This window comes from Rhinolophus sinicus, chromosome 16 (genome assembly GCF_057876585.1).
Source record: "Rhinolophus sinicus isolate RSI-liver-muscle chromosome 16, RSI-T2T, whole genome shotgun sequence".
NCBI classification, from domain to species: Eukaryota; Metazoa; Chordata; class Mammalia; order Chiroptera; family Rhinolophidae; genus Rhinolophus; species Rhinolophus sinicus.
Window position 1 is genome coordinate 41,867,308 of NC_142516.1, and position 22,693 is coordinate 41,890,000.

The 22,693-nt window shown below is 45.8% G+C and overlaps 1 protein-coding gene across 1 annotated transcript; it reads right to left on the reverse strand.

Moving 5' to 3' along the window:
• Positions 1-15,847: 15,847 nt before the first annotated feature.
• On the reverse strand, positions 15,848-18,635 carry FOXB2 (forkhead box B2). Its single transcript, XM_019736648.3, has one exon. The coding sequence runs from the start codon at positions 18,512-18,514 to the stop codon at positions 17,231-17,233; it is 1,284 nt and encodes a 427-aa protein (XP_019592207.2). The 5' UTR covers positions 18,515-18,635; the 3' UTR covers positions 15,848-17,230.
• Between the last annotated feature and the right edge of the window lie 4,058 nt (positions 18,636-22,693).

Genomic DNA, 22,693 nt, shown 5'->3' on the forward strand with positions numbered 1-22,693 from the left:
AGAGATGGGGTTCAAAGCTCAAGCCCTTCTTATTGCACCACGTTGTCCTTTGGATGATATTCACAAAGGTCAGAATTTGTCATAGTGAGATGTCTAGCATTAAAACTTTAAAATAATCTTTCTGGTCAATCTAAATTTGCTGTGGAGCGAGTTGCCTACCTACAGATGAGACACCTATTATGTCCTAAATTGAATGCTGTAAGTGGCTGCAAGAATATGGGATGGAGGCCATTAGTCCCACATAATTTCATGTTCCATGTACAAGGGATGGGTTCCTGGAGATACAAATGGTGTTGGACAAAAGAGAATCTACCTGTCTGTTTAGAAATCAGCTTTGAAGGAGACCAGCTAAGGGTAATTCTGTGACACACACACACACACACACACACACGCACAGACACACACACACACACACACACACACACACACACACACACACTGAGTCCGTACAGTGTAGAAAACACCATGCAGTAAGGAATATGAAGATTTTCTTAAAGGTGAAATCTATACTACAGTTGAGTTCAGCAGGAAAGCAAGTGACACACCTAGTCTATATCAAGGCACTCTGATCCATGGATCAGAATGAGCAAGTGAGCAAGTGATCAGAATGAGAAAAATGGAGATTACTAATAGAGAACAGAGGAAGGTACAGAAAAATTGACTAGACTTTTTGGAAAAAATATAGAAAGAAAATATTGTGTTGCTACAATTTATTAGGCACTATAAGAGTTGATTTTTTACTTGGATTTTGAAGAAAGATAAAATTCAATAGTTGGATACAGAAAGAATAAAATAAGGAGAAAGAAATATGCCTGGGATGCTGAATACAGTTAAGCACATAGTTACTTATCATCTTGGGTGAATCCACATTTTCACATGAACTTTCAATTATAGTTAATTTCAAGGTTTGCTTCTTACCATGATATATTCTAAAATTTCATTCTAAATAACGTTCAAATCATTTTTACAGTGTTTCTTTTACTATGCTTTTAATAGTTTTGAAACTAGAAAAAGTTACTTTTAGTAACTACCATATAATACCAAAATTAATTTTAAAGCCAGGAAATTGTTTCTATAAATATGGTTTTAAAATCATCACACAGCTTTGAAAAGCTGTAAGAAATATTGCCTGGATCTAGTTTTTTAAATATTGTCCAAAACAATTTCCTCTTTTCAGCAGGTCTCCTTTACTGCATCATATTAATTTTTAAGAGAATTTTAAAAATCTGTCTCCAATTACTAAAAAATATCTCTCAAATGGTTTTTGAAAACATGAAATTCAATTTTGATTGTTAACATACCTGATTTTATTTATTGGTTAAGTTAAACCTAATCAGGTAGACATTATTTGTCCAGTTTTACAGATGTGAAAACTAAGAAACAGAAAAGTTAAGAGACTTTTCAAAGCAGTTTAACACTGTGAATAAGAGCTGGGCTTGAGTTTGGTGTGACTGCCCTGAGACCCAGTCCTTGCTACATCATAAACTAGCTAAACGATCCTGACAAAGTAACTGAATCTCTGTCTCTCTTGAAGCCATTTAAGGTTACTTGGATTTAGTTACCTAAATTTTAGTTTAACCATTTAGGCATACAGTCTACACACTTTAATATTCATTAAATCAGGATGGAGGACTATATTAACCCAATTCTTCTTTCTCTTCAATAAACCTTTACTAAGAACTTACCATGAGTTAGGTATTATCCTAGGTAGCAGAGATATAAAGATGAAAAAGATAGGTATCTTTAGAAACTTTGAAGGATTTCCACAAATATGCATATCAAGCCAGCAAAATAATAGGTACTGGGTCGACTTGGTCTCTGACATCAAAATGAATCTGGACACCATAGTGCTCAAATTTCTCTTGAGCTTGTTGATTAGTTATTTGGTTTGTTAAGCACTTGAATACTCAGTCAAAACTACCATTTCTATATTTTCCAGTTGAGATGATGGAGTAGATAAATGCTGTGCTCACCTCCTCTCAGTACCACATCAATTGCAACTGAACCACAGAATAACCATTATTAAGAATTGCTTGAAGTCTAGCTGAACTACAGCTAAAGGCATACAAAAGAAGTCATCTCAAGACTGGTAAGGGGGGCAGAGGCATGGAATGGGCTTGTCCCACACTTATGTGTGACCATTAAAAGTCAGGAGGAATATCTCTACTGTGGAGGTTCCCACCCCCCAAGCAGTGAGGGGTCCCAACCCCTCCTCAGCCCCAGGTTTCAGTGCCAGGGAGAGAAGTCCCTATAACTTCTGGCTGTGAAAACCAGCAGAGATTGTAACTGAGTGAGACAGAGGGCGGCTGCTCTCCCAGGTGCTCCTCTTAAAAGGCCCACGCACAAACTTACTGGATGACAGCCTCATTCACTCTAAACTCCAGCACTGGGGCAGCAGTTCAAAAGGTGCCAGGGACATACAGAAAGAAACTGAATTGTCTAGCTTCAGGATGAGGGCTGGAGGGGTATCTTTCTCCCGGATTGAGGAGTGGGTGGAAGACATTGTTTCTTTGTTGAGCCTTCCCCCCCCCTGCATGCAGATGCAGACCGACATCATATCCGAATCTCCATTAAACTGGCTATCAGCTTTCCTCTGCCCTGTCCTAGTGATTCCCTGAGACCACAGAGACCACACCCCATCGACTTTCGGGCACATCCAAGCCACTTCCAGTGGCTTTTTTATATAAACGGCTTGCTTGGCTCATGCTGTAGACTTTCCTAAAATCTCTCAAAGGTTCATAAAACCCAAACAAACAGCATCTGGCTGCAGCATGTCCTGTACCTCTGGCTTGAGCAACCTTGAGTCTGACACTAGCAACAGCTGGCCTTAGTTCACGGCTTAGCCTCTCAAAGTCAACTCCAAGCATAGTGAGGGCAGCAGCCATTTCTGGATTGCTTTGTGACTCATGCCATGTGGCCCCAGGCAGGGCACAGACGTTGGCTAAAGTTGGCCTGCTGTGGGTCCTCTCCCAGGAGTTCCAGGGGCTGGCAGTCTCAGTGGCCAGCTTCGGACTCAGCCAGAGCATCACCCAGCTACTCCAAGGAAGACATATCCAAAGGGTAGACTGGGCAGGCACCAGAGCACCACTAAAGTGAACCCTGCACTGTAGGGTCACCCAGCACAATAGCTCCTCCACTGTAATCACAGCCAGTCCTCACAACTAATCAGCCTGTGCATCAATCCTTCCCCACTGACATGGAAACAGCAATCAAGTCTCAACAATAATGGGAGGGCACACACAACCCATACAAGGGACACACCTGGAGCACCCAGATTTGGTAACCAGGGAGACTGCTCCACTGGGTCCCACAGGACACCTACTACATAAGGCTACTCTACTAAGACAGAGAGGCATAATAGCCCTACCTAATACATAGAAACAACACAGGGAGGCAGCCAAAATGGGGAGACAAAGAAACATGTCCCAAATAAAAGAACAGAACAAAGCTCCAGAAAAAGAACTAAGCAAAATGGAGATAAGGAATCTATCACATGCAGAGTTCCAAACACTGGCTATACGGATGCTCAATGATCTCAGGGAGAACTTCAACAGAGAGATAGGAAACATAAAAATGGAAATTAAAAAAAAACAAACATAAAAATGAGCCAGTCAGAAACAAAGATTACAATAACTGAAATGAAGAATACATTAGAGGGAATCAACAGTAGGTTAGATGAAGCAGAGGATCAAATCATCAATTTAGAAGATAAGGTAGCAGAAAACATCCAACAGAACAGAAAGAGAGAGAGAGAGAGAGAGAGAGAGAGAGTTTAAGAGGCCTTTGGGACAACATTAAGTGTACTAACATTTGCATCATAGGGATACCAGAAGGAGAAGAGACAGAGCAAGCAATTGAAAACCTGTCTGAAGAAATAATGACTGAAGACTTCCCTAACCTGGTGAAGGAAGGAAGTATACTCATACAAGCCGAAAAATCTGAGAGTCCCAAACAAGGTGAACCAAAAGAGGCCAGCACCAAGATACATCATAATTAAAATGCCAACGGTTAAAGACAAAAAAAGAATCTTAAAAGCAGCAAGCGAAAAGCAGTTAGTTACCTACAGGACAGTTCCCATGAGACTGTCAGCTGATTTTTCAACAGAAACTTTGCAGGCTAGAAGGGATTGACAGGAAATATTCAAAGTGATGGAAAGCAAGAACCTACAACCGAGATTACCCAGCAAAGCTATCGTTTAGAATCAAAGGACATATAAAGAGCTTCCCAGACAAGTAAAAGCTAAAGGACTTCATCACCACCAAACCAGTATTACAAGGAATCTTAGAGGAACTTCTTTAAGAAAAAAAGGAAAAGAAAAGATAAAAAATATGAATAATAAAATGGCAATGACTACATATCTATCAACAATTACTTTCAATGTAAGTGGATAAGATGCTCCAATCAAAAGATAGGGTGACTGAACGGATAAGAAAACAAGACCCTTACATATGCTGCCTATAAGAAACTCACTTCAGATCAAAAGACACACACAGACAGAAAGTAAAGGGATGGAAAAATTTATGACATGGAATTGGAAACAAATAAACAAAAAAGCTGGAGGAGTAACACTTATATCAGACAAAATAGACTTTATAACAAAAGATAAAGAAGGACCCAGTAATCCCACTTCTGGGTAATTACCTGAAAAAACCCAAAATGCTACTTCAAGAGGATCTGTGCATCAATATGTTCATTATAGCATTGCTTACAATGGCCAAGATGTGGGGGGCACCCCGGGTGTCTCCGTTGATGGATGAGTAGATGAAGAATAGGTGGTACATGTATGTATAATGGGTTGCTAGGCCATGGAAGGGAACGGGTTCTTGCCATGCGGCAGCATGGATGGACCTGGAGGGTATTGTGCTGAGTGAAATATGTCAGACTGCAAAAGACAGATGCAGTGTGATTTTTGCTATATGTGGTATTTAAAGAAAAAATAAACAAATGAACAAAACAGAAGCACACTCATAGATACAGAAAACATTTTGATGGTTGCCAGATGGGAGGGGGTTTGAGGGGGTAGGTGAAAAAGAAGAAGGGATTAAGAAGAACAAATTTGTTGTTACAAGGTAGTCAGAGGTTGTAGGGTATAGCATAAGGCATATAGTCAATAATGTTATGTATGGTGTGAGATGAGTACTGGATCTATTGGGGTGATAGACAGGAGGAAGTTGGGGGACAGGGTGAAAAAGGTGAAGTCATTAAGAAGTGCAAATTGGTAGTTACAAAATAGTCATGGGGATGTAAAGTAAAGCATAGGGAATATAGTCAATGATATAATAGCTACGTATAGTGGCAGGTGGGTATTAGACTAGTTGGGAGTTCACTTCTTAAATTATATAAATGTCTCATCATTATGCTGTACACCTGAAATTAATATAAAGTAATATTGAATGTCAACTGTAATTGAAAAATTAAAAAAGAAGGGGAAAATGTAAAGGGGAATGAGAAGTTCAGATTTCCAGGTATAAAACCAATAAGTCATGGGGATGAAATGTACAGCATCTGGAATATTGTCAATAATATTGTGATAGCATACTATGATGTCAGATGGTTGCTGGACTTACCGTGGTGATCACTTCTTTAAGTATATATATATGTTGAATAACTATGGTGTACCCCTGAAACATAATATATGTTAGCTATATTTTAATAAAAATCTTAAAAAAAAAATAAATTACCATTTCTAAACATAGTATATTTGTTGCTCTAATAGAAAACTGTACAAAAGTTCCTGAAGTGTGTTTTTTCCAACTTGCTATCATTTTGTGGGCCATTCTTAAGGAGCTTAAGGGAAGTCAGTATCCCCCGAAATGAAGAGCTCTGGGTTTAGCTGCATGGTTTTGGGCAAGTTCCTTGAACAGCCTGTATCTCGGTTTTCTCATCTGTAAAATAAACATAACAGAAGCACCTAAAGTAGTTGTTGTGAAGTTACGTGAGATTTAAGATGTAAAGCACTTAGCTCATTGACACTAAATAAAAAAGTTCAATACATGCTAGCTTTTATGATTATAAGGATTTTAAAATGTTCATTATCCCCATATCACATCTATAAGCAAAATTGTCAAGTTCAGAAATTTCAAAAAACACCCTATTTGCCTTCAACTCACATGATTAGTTTGGTTTGTTCTCAATAGGTTTTATTTGTTTGTGTTACCACTTTGTTCTCTAGTCTCCTACCTTTCCAGAGAGAACTGGGTCATTTTTGTTCCTTATTCTTCAAAAGTAGAGGTCAAACAGTGTGTTCTGGTGTAGCCTCACCTTGGGGAATTAGCTCCTGGACTGGGTCTGTCACACAGATTGAAGAACCTATCTGCAAACTGATGCGACTTTCCAAACTCACATTGCAATGAAGTCATGCAGGGAGAACACAAGATCATGCTGCTATAAACACATGCTTTAACAGTTATTTTTATTATTTTGTTATTTGCAAAACTGAATAAATGTTTTAATTGTTTTTCTTGATTGAAAAGTATTAGCATATCTATGTCTATACATATTGTTTCATATTATAAATATGAACTTTACATTTTCCTCCTTGCTCTCCTACACTTACTTTATACACATCTTTGTCAGAGGAGACAATCTTCTGCTTCAGACTATTGGGTCCCTGAGGGCAGGTGTATCAAAGTCTTGTCAGGAGACAGAAACCATTCTAGTTATTTCTACAGACAGAATTTAATACAATGAATTGTTAAGTAGGTGTGAAGATGTTAATAACTGAAAGGGTGGAAAGAGAACTCTAAGGTATCACAGCCATCGCAACTGCAGGCAGCACAACCACCCCTAGGGCGGAGAGTACAGAAGGAAGAAGATGGAATTATTAACTTTTGGAAACTAGAGGTGATCCCCATGGAGCTAAACCTCAGCATGTCAGGGGGCATCTGCTAACCTGTGCTGGTGGCTCTGAGATGAAGCTCAGACAGAAGGCTATTTCTTCAAGTGTTGGAAAAGCTTCTAATAGGGTTAGCTACTGATGCAGGAAGGAACTGCAGGGTGAAGAAGCTTTGCTGCATGATGATTCCAGGAATCACAAGCAGAAAGGCAGCCACAGAGGAAACAATAGAAAGGAGCATTTCCATTCTTTCTCTGTCTTTGCTAACGGCCACTAGAAAGAACCCCATATTACCAGGACCCAGTACATAGCCAGCTGGCAAAGCAGAAATATGGTTTGCCAAGTTCCAGCACCAGCATCTCAGAGCTGAGTAGCAAAGGGTAGGTTTCAAGATGAGAGACGGTAGCTTAATAATTGATGCAGTACGAAACATGTCTTGTCAGCACCTGACATAGGGACTGCTATACAGTATTGAATACATGCTTATGGAATGGATATGTGTGTGTAATTAGATTTTAAAAATGTGATTTTGTATGTCTATTGGCTATCTGTATGTCCTTTTTGGAGATATGTCTATTCAGGTCCTCTGCCCATTTTTTAATTAGATTTTTTGTTGTTGAGTTGTATGAGTTCCATATAGTTTTTGGATATTAGCTCCTTACCAGAGGCATTGTTTGCAAAAATATTCTCCCATTCTGTTGGTTGCCTCTTTATTTTGTTGATGGCTTCTTTTGCTGTGCACAAGCTTTTAAGTTTGATATAGTCCCATTTATTTATTTTAGCTTTTACTTCCCTTCCCTTTGAAGCCAATAGACATATGAAAAAATGCTCAACATCACTAATCATCAGAGAAATGCAAAATAAAAACCACAATGAGATAACACCTCACACCAGTTAAAATGGCTATCATCAACAAGACAAATAGTAACAAGTGTTGGAGAGGCTGTGGAGAAAAAGGAACCTTCATACACTGTTGGTGGGAATGCAGACTGGTGCAGCCGCTATGGAAGGCAGTGTGGAGATTCCTCAAAAAATTAAGACTAGAATTACCACATGACCCAGCAATCCCTCTCCTGGGTATCTACCCAAAAAATCTGAAAACATTTGTCCATAAAGATTATGTGCTCCTATGTTCATTATAGCTTTATTTACAGTGACCAAGACATGGAAACAACCAAAGGGTCCTTTGATAGATGATTAATTAAAGAAGATGTGGTATATATATACAATGGAATACTATTTGGCCATAAGAAAAAATGAAATAGTGCCATTTGTGACAGCATGGATGGATCTTGAGATTATTGTGTTTAGCAAAATAAGTCAGACAGAAAAAGTAGAAAACCGTATGATTTCACTGATATGTGGGATATAAAACTGAAAACAACAAAGGAACAAGATAAACAAATGAAGAAACAAAAACTCACAGACACAGACAATAGTTTAGTGGTTACCAGAGGGTAAAGGAGGGGGCAAGGGGGTAAATGAGAGTAAAAGGGATCAAATATATGGTGATGAAAGAAGAACTGACTCTGGGTGGTAAACATCATCAATATGATATATAGATGATGTATTACAGAATTCTACACCTGAAACCTATGTAACTTTGCTAATGATTGTCACCCCAATAAACTTTTTTAAAAATGTGATTTTAATAGCTAACATCTTAGATCTTTTATAAAAAGAGCTGCGTTCATTTAGGAAAATAACTTGATAGACCATTTTCATTATAAAAGGTGAGATCCCAATCTTACAGTCTGGAAAGAGTTAGAGAAACAGAGAAATAAAGTGAAATGTCTTTCATAAGGAACTAGTGGGCATTGGGGTGAAGTAAGGCAAGCACAAAGTAAGCACCTGGAGGACACGGGAGATCACACAGTCAAAGCAGAGAGTCAAGGCCAAGCAAACTGTAAGAAGACTGCAGTGGATGGCAAAAGGTAACCAGTGACAATTCCTGGTTGAGAGATGATATAAGGACTTTTAGAAGTAGAAATGATAACTATTTGAATTTAAGTTTACGACCATGACGCTAAAGTAAGGTAAAATCAAATCTTCATGCACTGACATTTGCTACTCAAATCAGCTTACATCTGGAGTATTCCTAAGTAAAGGGGTGGTATACTTTGGACAGTGAGATGATCCATAAACTGAATCAGGTCTATGGGAGTTGGAGTTATAAGTTAGTGATAATTGGGAGCAAGGAAGCCCTTATATCTTCTTTGCTACCGATGAAAATTCCCCAGAGAGACTGGGGTGTGAGTCTGTACAGTACATGGTGAGGCTATAGAAAATTTCACGACTCTAAAAGATCAGAGGGGGCCCTAGCTTGGATCCTGACAGCATTTGTTTTGTTAGCGTGCACACTATTTAGTGCCCCAGTCCTGAAGAAGAAAATATTTCATAAATATTGGGCTGAATGGCTCTGTTTTTAATCAAAGCTTGAGTTCCCTGAGATGAGGCACTGTTTGAACATTCATGTGAGCCCCATCCCCCATCATCTTTGATTTCTCGAGAGTTTACAAGAGATATAATGATATGGACTTTTTCTGTTTCCCTTGTGCATTAGTATATAGTACTCAAAGATTGCTGGGAAAGGATGGGTCGGTTTGATATGCAGCAATGAGTTTCTTAGAGAAAAGAAAGAGAGATCTTACCACCTTCTCTATGATGTTCAAAGTTATTTGGATATCTCTGATGGACTGAGATGACTGTAGGTGAGGTAAACGGACAAAAGGGAATCTTTTTTCAAAGCACAGAACTCTTAAAGTGTGACCTGGGGCCCAGCCAGCATTAACTGTGAGCTGGTTACAAATGCAGGATCTCACCTGCTGAATCAGACTCTTTGGATGTTGGGCCCAGAACACTGAGTTTTAAAAACCACTCCAGATGCCTCACATGCACCTAAAGTTTGAGAAGCAATGTTAACAGATTGATTAGATTTTTTTATTTTTCTTTTGTCAGGTGGGAGTAACCAGGCCTGAGTCAGCTAGGGGTCTCCGGCAGGGAAGAAGAGAAGAAATTTTTTAGTAATAACTAGAATCAGGGTTCAAATTTTTTTTTGTATATTAAATAAATAGGATCTTATTTTGTTCTCAAGCTGGTAAAGTAGGATATATTTGATTATACTTTGATTCTCTGGTTCTCTTGGGTTAAAAATTCAGTCTTATAATTTCAACAATTTTAGTTCTCTAGCGCAGCTTATTTAAAAACTCAAATCTCAATGATCTGTGGCCATTTTTTAGAGGTTATCAACCATCTGGCATAAAAGTTGAGACATGTTTAATCTTTTGAAAGCATGCATATTCTGGGTAGTACAGGCTTTTACATTTTTCAAAACTCCACTATTTCAATGTAGACAGGGACGACACAAAACAGGTTTATTCAAGCTAGTGTAAATAGTATCTAAAACTTTCCCCTTGAAAATGTCACCACGACACAAAAAGGACTTGCCAACTAGAAAAGAGAAAAATTACAGTATTAGTTTGGAAAACTGAATATTATTTTTCATGTGGAAGGAAACACCTAAGCTAGTAGAATGTGTTTACTTTGTGTTCATTATCTGCCTAGTTTCACAGAGTTCCTGAAATGCGTAAGATGAAAAGAGAGAAATTTAGTAGAAAAGGTAAAGAAATAATGTGAGATTAATTCTTTAGCAAGCCCCCTTTGTAATTTTAACCGCTTCACATATTCCCATTCCAGTTTTATGGGACAATGATTCTCACAAAATTCCCCAAGTCAAAGCTTAAAGTGACACCCTCCTTTTCTTCCTTCCAGAAGGGTCTGCTGCAATGGGCTTTTCTCAAAGGCACAGCAGGACAGGAAGGTATGTGCCGCTTCATTTGTCTTTACTGCTCTTTGCTTTTAACAAACATTTCAACCAGACAGTTCTTCACCTTTCCTCTCACACTTAAGATACTATTTTAAAATAATTTACATTTTATTGAAATGCCAGTTACGCTAGCTGGATAGATTTTTGAGAGTAATCTTTTCCCTGGTTATAAAACATGATCTGTGTACGGACATAACCTAAAACAATCTAGAACATATGGAAATCAATAAAATAAAATGACTTAAACGATTTCACCAGCCTAAAAATACCACTGTTAATATTTGGTGTAGTCTCTTCTAGTACATTTCCAGTGTACACTATGGAGTTGAAATCAGTAGGATTTCATAAACATTTTCCATATGAGTAAAATTTTATAAGCGTTATTTGTAATGGCTGCATAATATTCCATAGTATGCAAATAGCATCATGTATTTAAATATTTCCCTATGGGGATATAGGTTAATCTCTACCAAATAAATTGCAACAAAGTTAATGTCACAAAATCCTCACCTAGGATGAATTCTTAGGCAGGCTAAAGCCTTATCTTTTCAGGCAATAAGTGAGGCTGCCAGTTAGTAATACAGTGCCTTGTCCTCCCTAGCTAAGGAACATTTTCAAAAGAAGAGAAATATTGGTTTTAAGTCATGATTACTTTGGGTAAGTAGTGTTATAGATATAGTCAAAGAGAAAGAATTGATCTAGTTTCCTGAGAGAAAACCAAAAGCAATATTAGGTTAGAAAATTATAATTAAAATTTATTTTTGCTTTGTCAACATTAGATGTATATATCTGCCTCTCTCTCCTTCTTTCCTTCCCTCCTTTCTAACTTCCTAACTTCTTTTCTTCCCTCCTTCTCTTCTTCTTTCCTCCCTCCCTCTCTCCTTCCTTCCTTTTGTCATCTGTGTGCTTCAATGTTGTGGATCCTTTCTGGAATGAATCTAGTTCAGCTAGGCCTGGACTACAGCTTTCCAGGTCCCTTCTTACTAAGCATCCATCCACAATAACAGTAAATACATGCTGTCCATGAAGGTGCTGACAGGACTGGAAGTGGCTCAGGTGGGAGAGCATATTTGAATGCATTTTTTGAATGATGCTGCAATAATGAGACCTGTGACTTACAAGCAAAGCCTGGGTGTCTTGTGCACACAAAAGACCTATTCCTTGTGGCAGGAGAGAACTATTTGAATCAAATTAAACATAACCAAAACATCTTCTTAGCAATATTCTATTAAAAATATTTTAATGAGTCACTAAGTTAGCTTTTTTGAATTTTTGATAATTTTATAAAATCCTTTTTATTATGACATTCTCAGCATGGCTCTTCAGTTTAAAGAAATGTTACTATAATAATGCAACCATAGTTCTCAGATGCTTTATTTTCTGCTTAATGATATATGTGCATATCATGTGACTGCATGTAGATCGTATGAATATATTATGGCTTAAAACTCAGAATTTGAATTTCATGGACCATGCTAAAATTCAATAAAACGACATTTGGATGCAAGGGGGAAAGAACAACATGTGGCTTGAATTTTCCTTAAAATACACAAGGGATGGTTAAGGGGGAAAAGTGCTTGGGACAGAGTACATCTGGAATTTTGCCAAACTCATACCATTTAAACAATGGTTTAAGACTGAATTCAAATCCCAAGCAGATCTCTTCAATCTCCCCCAGAGGGTATAAGGTAGTGTTTCAGCTTTGAAAGATAAAGTTAATAAAAGTACTTTCAATGAGCAAAATGAGAATGTCGGACTTGAAACTCTTTTGCCCTCTGGAATTTGAGGACTTCCCACCTTCATTTGGATCCTCTCTCTGCCTTTTCACCTACAAAGAGCTTATCACTGACATGTGAAACAATTTCTTTAACTTCCCATTTTCAATACCAACTCCACCCTGCCCCCGCCATGCAGAATCACATACGCACACTCTGATTAACATCAATACCACTTCAAACCCCTGTGACATCATGCAAGCCTGAACATGCTCCCAAACTATCCTTTGTGCCCATTTCATAGTCAGCACAGTGAAGAATGAACATTCTTATCCAGTGGAGAAGTTAAAACCCACCACAATTCACAAGGATTTCTGTAAAATTTTGTGCATATCAGAAATGGCAATTTTGCTAGTGAATGGAATTTAAGGGATTTAGTGCTTTGATGATCGATATAACTTCTCCTAAGGCATTCTGTTTCCATACTCTTCTGGAGTATGTCTGTACTAGTGCCAAACAGCCAAATGTCACCTTTGAGTCCCAGGAGAGGTGTTGATCAGTGTTCCCTGCCCCACAATGCAAAGATGCTTGGAGTTCAGCAGTGCCACTTCCAGCTAACTGGCTTTGATTCCTATGGATGCAACCAGCCCTCCTCCCTGGCTGGACTAATGCCAGTCTACTTAAGGAGATAATTGACCACAAGCCAGCCTGACTGACAGGCTTCCTAAGTGCCAGATGCCAACTCTGCTGATTCCGGCCTTTGCAGGAGGGCCTGTTCTCCTAGGAACCACAGCTAAAATAGCTTTATCCTCCCATAGCCCTTAGCTCTGTGTCAGCTTCCCAAGGAAATATAATCAAACAGATCATTCCAAGTTGTTTTTCTTCTACTTTTATTTTTAAGGATATCCACACTAAAACCTTTCTCCTTCCTCCTTGTTTCTCCCCATCTTTCTCAGGATTCTGTGCATTTAGGGAAGTGGGGTACGGACTAAGCAACTACAATCTTTTCTATCATCCTGGAAATCAGCAGCATAATTTCATATTATTTCCACCAGTACTTAGCATACTCAGAGTGATTATGTTAAATTTGTGAACTGAGATGGTCATAAATATATAAGTGCCTTTACTTCCATCTCACTCAGATCCAGAATTTACTTTCCCTATATCCCAACATGTAACTAAGACAGAGAATACCTGTGAAATCATACAAGATCACATACTCAGTTGAGAGGGTTACCAAAATATCACCATCAGTTTATTATTCTTATTAGCTTTAACTGTTCTCGGTATACTCAGATTATTACCAAAACAATGCTTTTTTAATGGCTTGACCCCTCTTTAAATATTTAAAGTAAGTACTGAATCTGGCTCCAGTGTCTTTGAGTGGGTGTTTTTTGTCACAGGGGTATGAAGATCAGATTCTGGTGGAGCAGTGAGCCTGGGCCCTGGGGTCCTCCCAATCCTGGTATCTCAGAGGTCTGCCTAGACTAACCATGCCAGGTCCCAGCTTGGCAACAGGGTGGTTGTTGCTTATGGGAAAGAAGCCCCTCACAATACAGTTACAGTTAGCAGGCAGATCCCATCTTAGTTAGGAGGGATCTTCAGAGCAATGTCCAGGCTTTAATTGGGACCTCCCTTGACATCAGATCTTTGGCAGAAAGCCCCCCCCCCTTTGTTTATTTACATGAATCCCCTTGTTCACCAGTCTTAATGCCATGAATAGCTTCCTTTGGGTATCAGAGTCTCCTCCTGGGTGAAAATTTAAGTGGAGTTATTTCTAAGCTCACTTTGCCGTCCATTCTCCTTTCTCTCTCTCCTTACAGTAAAAACAAAAACAACCATGTTTTCCCTACAGAGGTAGAAAGGGTTCCACTGGGGTATGCGGGTGTTGGACTGGGTGACAAGAGAGTTTGGGGAAAAATTGAGGGTCAATTGGTCATCCTTCTCTGACACACGGCCCACAGGCTCTTCTCTCCTCAGGAGGGGCTGTCACTTAGGCCACTCCTCTGGGTGCCAAATATCACTTTGGGCTGTGCCCCTCTCCCAGAAGTGGGACCAATAGTGGACACCGCTAAAAAGTTCACTGGTCTTTTCTTCGGGCATGTGGAGAAGGAAGAGGGATGTTCCTTTGAAAAACAAAACAAAACAAAAAAACAAAAAAACACACACCGGGAATCCAAGAACGCCTTCTTCAGGCCAGGTGACTTGCAGCCTCTAAACTAGGGGTATCGGCCTGGGGCTTCCAGACATCATCAATTCACCCAGAGGTGGACAAAAAAATCCAGATTGCCAAGACCCCCCAAATCTGTGACGCCCATGTCAATGTCTCCACTTCTTTTCTCCATCTCAATAACTAGTGTAGAGAAAAACGTAGCAGAGTCTCAAGCTGACAGGATGGGATAACACTAGAATTGTCTGAGCCCCCAAGGAGGCAGTGACCTAAACCGAGATATGCTTCTCAGGCAGGCCAAAACTTAGCTGCATGCTGCAAGGGGAGTTGTAAATAAGGATTTCGTGGAAACCTACTATTTTAAAGAAGTAACCGAAATCCTCCGTGTGGAAGTTATCTTGTTGGCCCCTTTACTTTCTCCTGAGGAAAGGTCAGAGGAGGCTTTCATGGGGCCTGGCTGGGCAGAGGGAAACTGGTTCAAGATGGAGCCCTGTTCGAAGATGGAGGGCGGAGGTCGAGCCGCGGCTCCCGGATCCCAACCGGGCCCCCAGCACCGGGCCAGGCCACCTCGCCAACATCCCTAGCAGCTCCGCAGCGGCTACAGCCGTCAGTGCCCCTCCGAGGAGCGCAGGCTGCGGGGCCTCCAGGTCTCGTGGGCCTAGCGTTCCGCGGCCCTGAGCCTCCAGCTGCCGTAGACCCGAAGCCCCGCTTGCCCAGGATGCGGCCGGCGCCTGCGTGCAACAGGTCCCCAGGCCGCGGTGGCAGGCCCGTGCGCTCCTCGTTAATGGGCCGCGGGGGCGGTGACAGCTTCGGGACGCCAACCTCCCTGTCGTGGGCCCGCCCCTCAGACTTAAGGGGGCGCCGCTGTGTACCCATCGGATGGCACGAAGTTCTTCGCTGTGGCTTGACCTCGAGGCCCTCAGAAAAGGGAAAAGGGTGTTGGGTGTTGGTGTTGGTGTGTCGATATGAACCTCATGTAGGAAGAGAAAAAAAATCACTGTTATGGGTTTTTGCTAATTCAGTCTGTAGCACTGAGGTGGACTAGAGCTCAGTTAGGGAACCAGCATAAGAATGGGCAGTATAAGAGATAATTGCCTCAACGGATAAAATGAATAGTGGAGGAAACCTGTCCCTGCTGGTGGCTGGCCTGTAAACTCACCCCATTGAAGTTCTGATGTTAAAAAATAAAGGGCACGTGTAGGATTTGCAGTCCTCTGACCGCACAGTGGGCATCCAAACTGCGGCCTCATCTCCCGAGAAGCAAACACATTCACACCGGCACCAGCATATGCAGAGAAAGCTTTAATTGAGAACACCGCAAACAACACTGGCAGACATGAACTTGTTACAAAGTCACAACCCAAATGCGGCGCGGACACAAGCCAGAGATGATTTAGAGGCAGCGGGCTGCTGCCTCCTCCTTACCCGCCCCACTTCGTTCCCACAAGTTTACTGCGAGTAAAGTGCTATTACTGGGGCTCAAAGGGAGGGGGAAGGAACAACCGTGGCAAGCTAAGTTTCTTTTCCTTTCTCGAACAGAAACGGAAGAATTCTCCTGAAAGACGAAGGCGCCCAAACGGCACACGGAATACCAATTCGATGGCAAAGGTGGCCGGGTCATCCTCTCGCACCTATCCCGAGGTGGTTGGAAGGCAACGGCCAAGAAACCCTCCTGGAAGCGTTAAGAGCAATACTGTCGGGTGGTGAGGCAGATTTTTCTTGCATTCATGAGTTAGGGAAACAAAATCCCGCGATGCAAATGATTTATTCTCTTTAAAATCCCAAATGGAACAAATCGTGGGAATTCACATTGTTTTGGAGCTCCTTAACGGTCTCATCCGATTGATACACAAACGAATTGCAGGTAGAAAGTCGCCTTTATTGTCTCTTTGGTTGTGTTTCCTGAACTTTACTTTTGGAATCTGGGGCTTTGCTGTTTAAGCCGCTGCCAATCTCTTTTGTGCAAACTAATTGCTTTAGCTGTTCCTTCTATCCTTCTCGACCCCTGGATCAGAAGCAAGAAACTTAACTGTTTCCCAAGACCCTTTGTGGGGTTCCCACTGCCCCCTAACGCGGCTTTATTCATGATACCGTGTCCTTGCCCATTTCCCTGGCCAGGAAAATAACGGCATCTATCGCTCCCTCTTTCTTAAATTAAACGAGATTTCCTTAATGAATAACAGTTTCGTCTTAAATGTTTTACCGGAGACGGCTGCCCGGTATGACACAAGCGGAGAGAAACTTGGTGGCTGAGGTCTATTTCAGCGTCACTTTCTGTTAGATTTCTGCTCGGGATGTTTAAATTCGACAACTTCTGGTCCCAAGAATAAAGATCGAAATCCATTTCAATTTGCCAGCGAATGAGTCCACCCCAAACTCCTTCCTTCCCTTCCCCAATAACTTATTGATTTATAGTATTAAATACAATAGAAACTCTTACCTGAAAATTGGCTTTCATTAATGTGATTGTACAACATAATATAAACACAGACACCAGAAGTGTTATATTTATTCAGACCACTGGAAAATCCACTTTCGGGTTTGTTTGTTTAAATACCTTCCCTTTTCGGCAAAGGCTGGGGCTAGTCAGCTCAAAGCAGCCTGGTCAGGGCGCCCTCTCCCTCTCCGGCGGTTTCCCGCCAGGCGTCTCTCACTGTGTTGCCTTCCCCCGCCCGCTGGGAGCCCTAGGAGTGCACCAGCACCGAGTGCAGGGAGCCACCCTTGCTCTCCGCCGCATTCGGGGCGGTGGGCTCCAGCAGGGAGGTGACAGGCGAGGCCGCAGCAGCCGGGCACACGGTGGATGGCGCCGGAGGCTGCTGTGCGGCCGCGGGGACACTGAGCGTGGGCGGCAGCGTGGCCACTGGCGGCAGTGCTGGAGTCGGCTTGATGGGCACGGGCACGGCAGGCAGGCTCTGGCTTGCCGAGTGACACAGGGCCTTAACCGGCACCCCAAAGGCGCCGTACTCTGGGCCCACAGGTACCCCCGCGGCGGCGGCGGCCGCAGCGGCCGCAGCCACCGAATCCATGACACCGACGTGCGGCCACACGGAACTGACAACATTGCCAAGCTGGCCTGGCACGGGATAACCCAGGTGGTGCATGACCGACGCCAAGGGCAGCCCGCCCGCCTGCAGCACGCCCTTGTAGTCCCGGCCGATGATGTTCTCGATGGCGAACGGGTGCTTGAAGCCCGACGTGGACGCTGCGGCGGCTGCAGCAGCCGCGGCAGCAGAGCCCAGACCGTACGGCGGGAACTGCGACAGGCGCCCCACACTGCCCACCGCCGCCGCCGCAGCCGCCGCCGCGGCCGCCGCCACGGCCGCCGCCTCCTGCATCTTGCCGGGGTGAGACGGCTGCTGAGGCTGCGACTGCTGGGACGGCTGCTGTGGCGGCTGCGACGGGAGGTGAGGCGGCGCATGCGGAGCCGGAGGCGGCTGTTGGTGGAAATAGTGCACCATGTGCGGCGGGGGCGGGGGTGGCGGCGGCTGGGGCGGGTGGTGGTGGTGGTGGTGCGCGGCAGCGTGATGATGATGGTGGTGGTGGTGCGGGTGGTGCGGGTGCAGGTGCCCTCCCGGGCCCGCACCTGGCGCACCCTTGGTGCTTCCTGCGTGCAGGTGAGTGTGGTCCGCGCGCAGCACCTTGAAGCGCTTGCGGCGCCGCAGAAAGCTGCCGTTCTCGAACATGTCACCGCAGTCGGGATGCAGCGCCCAGAAGCTGCCCTTGCCGGGCTGGTCGGGCCGCCGCGGGATCTTGATGAAGCAGTCGTTGAAGGAGAGGTTGTGGCGTAGGCTGTTCTGCCAACGCTGCGTGTGCTCACGATAGTAGGGGAAGCGCTCCATGATGAACTTGTAGATGTCGCTCAGCGGTAGCATCTTTTCGGCCGAGTGTTGGATGGCCATGGCGGTCAGCGAGATGTACGAGTAGGGCGGCTTTTGGTCGCTGTACGAACTCTTCCCCGGCCGCGGCATCTCCCCTGGCGCCTCCACGGCCCTACGGTTCCTCACCCCGCTCCCGGGGCCTGGCTGTCTCCACTAACTCCTACTCCGCCCGCCCAGCCCCGCCACCCCGCCCTCTGTCCCCCCCAGACCCTCTCGCGGTTTCTTGCCGCCTTCTCTCAGCTGTCTGGGGTCTCCCCGCTTGGCCTCTTGTGCCAACTTAGCTGTCCGACGACCAGAACTTCTGGCCCCGACGGTTGCCGACAGACGCGCACAGTCGCGGGCAGGGCGCGCCAGCTTCTTCCCGCGGGTGGGCAGAGTGAGCACTGGAGCTGGCGGAGGAGGAGTGGGGAGGGCCCTGTTCCCTTCCGGCCTCCTCTTTGCTTCCCTCGTTCCGAGGGAAGCGCAGGCCAAGTGGACTGGGAAGAAGCGGGCTGGACAGTCAGGGCTCTGGCCCTTTAAATCCGAGTTGGCGCTGTTGGTCCTGGAGGCCCGGGCGGCGGCACCTACCCGTACTGAACGCTGCCCTCTGACCCGCCACTTAGTCCGCTCTGCAGTTCTTTTTTCTGGAGGGGAGAGGCGAGGTAAGCAGAAGGAAGCCCGGCTACTGGCAGTCCGCGTCTCCGGCTTTCTCCGGCAGCTCCCGGCTAGCTGGGGATAGCGCTGTAGGCGGTCGCTTGGGGGGAAAAGTTTGGTGGCTGTTGCAGCCGCGGCGCTTGCAGTCTCCGAGGAGGGGCGGAGGCGCGGGGCTCGAGCGGGGAGCCTGAGGGGGCGTCTGCGAATGCCCAGAGGATGCGAGACTGGCGGAGGCCCGCTCTGGCGTCCGCGCCGCAGCTGCCGCCGCTCTCCCGGGCCCGTCTTCAGCTGGAGAGGCGGCGGCGGCGGCTGTGGCAGCGATGCGCTCTCCTGGCTGCGTTTTGTAATGGTCCCCGAAACGCCAAGACCCCCGCAGCTCGCGCTTCGAGACTATCACATGACCCAGGCTGTGGGACTCCGCGCCGCCGCCGCGTCTCTTGCTGAAGAAGGGGCAAGGAGGCGCGGTGCCTTGCCCCCGCCTCCTCCTCCGCGTGGATTCGGGCGCCCCCACCCACAGCATTCACCATCCGCTCGCAGCCCCCCAGTCGCCGCCAAGTGGGGCGGGGAGCGCAGGCTGTTCATAGGGAGGGGTGCAGTCCCTGGTGCGGTCCCCTCTGCTGCACGCCACCCGGGTCGCGACGCACGGTAGAGGGGGACTGGATCCTGCTTTCTCTCTCCTTTCCTGCATCTCCAGACTGTTCCCGCCCTTACACTTCCCTCTTCCCACCTACGTGCTCTGACCTCCTTCTCCTCACACTACCTTTCTCCTGGACTAACCACTCGGGGCCAAGTTCGGAGCATTGTGGCCTCAAGGCATCTTCTCTGAAAGAAATTCCAATGCCTGGAGGGTTGGAGGGAAAAGCTCATGGGGGAGGAGAGCCAGGGGCGTTTTCGTCAAATGTCAACTTCACAACTTTATTGTGCGCCAACTGTATGTTAGGCCCAACGATCTGCGCCAGGTACACAGAGGCACGAGACAGCTCTCTGTGCTCCAGGACCGCGGTCTAGAGGGGGAGCTGACTGTAACCAGGGAATTAGGATAGATACTAAGGGCTTGGCAGATGGAGGCTCCACCGCTCTTCTCATGACCGGTAGATGTGGCAGGGTGAGGCATTTCTCCGGGGTGGTGACATCTGAGCTGCGGCCAGAGAGGAGTTGGGAGCTCAGAGGTCCCATCACCTGGGTGTGTCGGAACGAAGTCTTTGCTATTCTTAGCACATCGAGGGAAAGGGGGACAATTAAAATCAAGTAGGAGGTCAAAATGATCAATCTACAGGGCCCTGGTGTGATCTGTGAGAGAAAGGTGGACAGGCCGCAGCGCTGATGTCCTGGTACTTGCAGGTCGGAGAAGTAAGTACCTGCTCCACACTCATCCGCACACCCAGCAGCGAATCCCAATTGACTGCAGGGAGAACCCGAAGTGATACTACGGTTTTGGCTGCTTTTCCAGTCTCTGGGCCTCAGTTTCAGTATCTGTAAAATGAGATGTCTGAAGTTGGAAATTTCACGGGTCCCTTTCAGTTCCGCGAGTTGAGGAGAAAAGAACAGTTAGGAACTGTGGCTCACTCGATTTTTAATTTCTTCTTTTCTGTGCCTAAATCAGAAGGCAGAAGGCCGTCAGTCCAGACTACTGGGAGACTGTCCCTTACCCTCCAACCTTGGCGACACCAGGTCGAGTGCTTTTAGCTTCTGACTTCCGGTGAACTGCCTGAGAGGAGGACCACGATGGGGGCGGGGGGGTTGTCTCCCCTTTGGTCGTAGGAGTGCGGTGAACCGGAAAGGTTCAAACTTTTTATCTTTATAGTCGGGAACTAGCTTTCTGGAGAGTGCTATTTGGCGAGATTTTCTTATGCCAGCAGCTGTTTCAGAGTAGGTAAGAACAGTTAAGGTGAAGTGTGCTAGAGGGACCTGGGGGAAAAAGCAGCCTCAGCCTGTCCTAATGAAGGAGACCCTTTCAGAGTTGGATTATTTCACTGTCACTTCAGGCCAGGAACATTCCGCCAATGTAGTTTCTTCCGGATTTTTGGTCTTCTGAGGCAGTTTAGGGAGCCGAGCAGCAGACGGCCTCCTGGCCTCGCGAAGCCGCGGAGGAATTCCGAGGAGGCTCACAGTTACAGTGACAACTAGAGCCCGCGAGAGCCGGCTGTCCCCTTCTTCCTTGATCGACGTGGTGCGAGAACGCCCTATCTAGGCCCAGAAGCCCCCCAGAAAATGCTGGTGGGAGTTCGGCGTGCCCAGCGCTCAACGGCTCTTCCTGCCCTGACCGCGCACACCGCGCAGGCAAAGGCATCTTTTATTGAGCCTTGCGAGAGCATCTTTTCGCGTGCTCCTGGAAAAGCAGCGCCTCCTCCTTGGGAGAGCTGGGATGTTCCCGTCGGGCAAGTGGGCTCCGTGGCGTCCCGGGACAGAGCGAGGGGAGGGGCCCCTCAGGGGCTCTCGGGGCAAGCCTCACGAACATAACCTGAACACTAAAAGAGCTGTGAGCTGCGCGCTCACCGGGTGAGCTCGTTTCAGCCTACAGACCCGCCGCCACAACCTTGGGCTCTGTGCCCGGGGTCACGCGAGCCGCGTGGCCTGTGTCTTGGGTCTCGCAAGCCAATTGCGGTCAGCTGGCTGAGCGGCTCCGCGCAACTTGGACCAAAACAGAGCGGCGAAGATAAAGCGATGCGCGCAAGCCTCAGCCTTCCACATTCCGGGTGCACTACCCTAGGGCAAAAAGTGCTTCCAGCCACTGAAGCGCCCGCCAGCCCAGCGGTCCAGGCCGCAGTTGCAGCCTAGAGGGCAGACCTCGAGTGCCGGACGCCAGGCCATTTTGGAGAGGGTCCAGCCACCGCCACCGCCGCGAAGTATTCTGGGGGATTCCCGGCGTGGCGCAGGCCCTGCCGGTGGTGCCTGGGCCTCGGTGCGGGGGGCGCACTCGCCCCCTCTCCCCTCCTTCCCCCGAGGTTGATTTAATTCCGGCAAGTTTTGCAGGCGCGAAGCAGCACGGGCGGGGGCCGGTACTTGTGCGCTCCAGCTGCCTACAGACCTCTGCTCAAGAAAAACAGATCGTGTAACCACCCTGGCACCAACCAGTCGGTTTCAAGTTTCTGCGTGTAATTTAAACACACACACACACACACACACACACACACACACACACACACTGTACTACACTGCACTATCCAAATATTGGCTGGCGCTGAGGACGCTGGCAGGCAAATCATTGCCCTGGGCTTAGTGTAATTATCTCAGGCATATTTGGTTTACCCCTAGGCAATTGTTGGCGACGCTTTGCTAGGAAGAGGGGTTACATGCGAGGTTTTATTGTGTTTAATTGGCTCTATGGAGGGGAGTAAAAATTTTCCATTAAAAGATGTGGAACTTTAGGAGCGGCTATTCATTCATTCCTCCTCCTTTACCCCCCACCCCCCAGAAGGTCACACGCACTCCTCAGCCGGGGTCCCAGGCCTTCCCAAAGCTTCCGTGGACAGCTGTTCCCAGCGTGAGGAGGAGCGCAGGTCACCAACGGAGCTAGGACGGTGTGCAGGACTAGGAAGAAGGTAAAGGTTCCTGCGCACTTCTCGATTTTCAAGGGTTCTCTCTTTATCCACTGACTTCTGACATGCGGGTTAGTTACATCTGGGACTCTCCCAG

What these genes read in the sequence shown, in the direction of transcription:
- FOXB2 (XM_019736648.3), bottom strand. Translation starts at nt 18,514, where the DNA reads ATGCCGCGGCCGGGGAAGAGTTCGTACAGCGACCAAAAGCCGCCCTAC.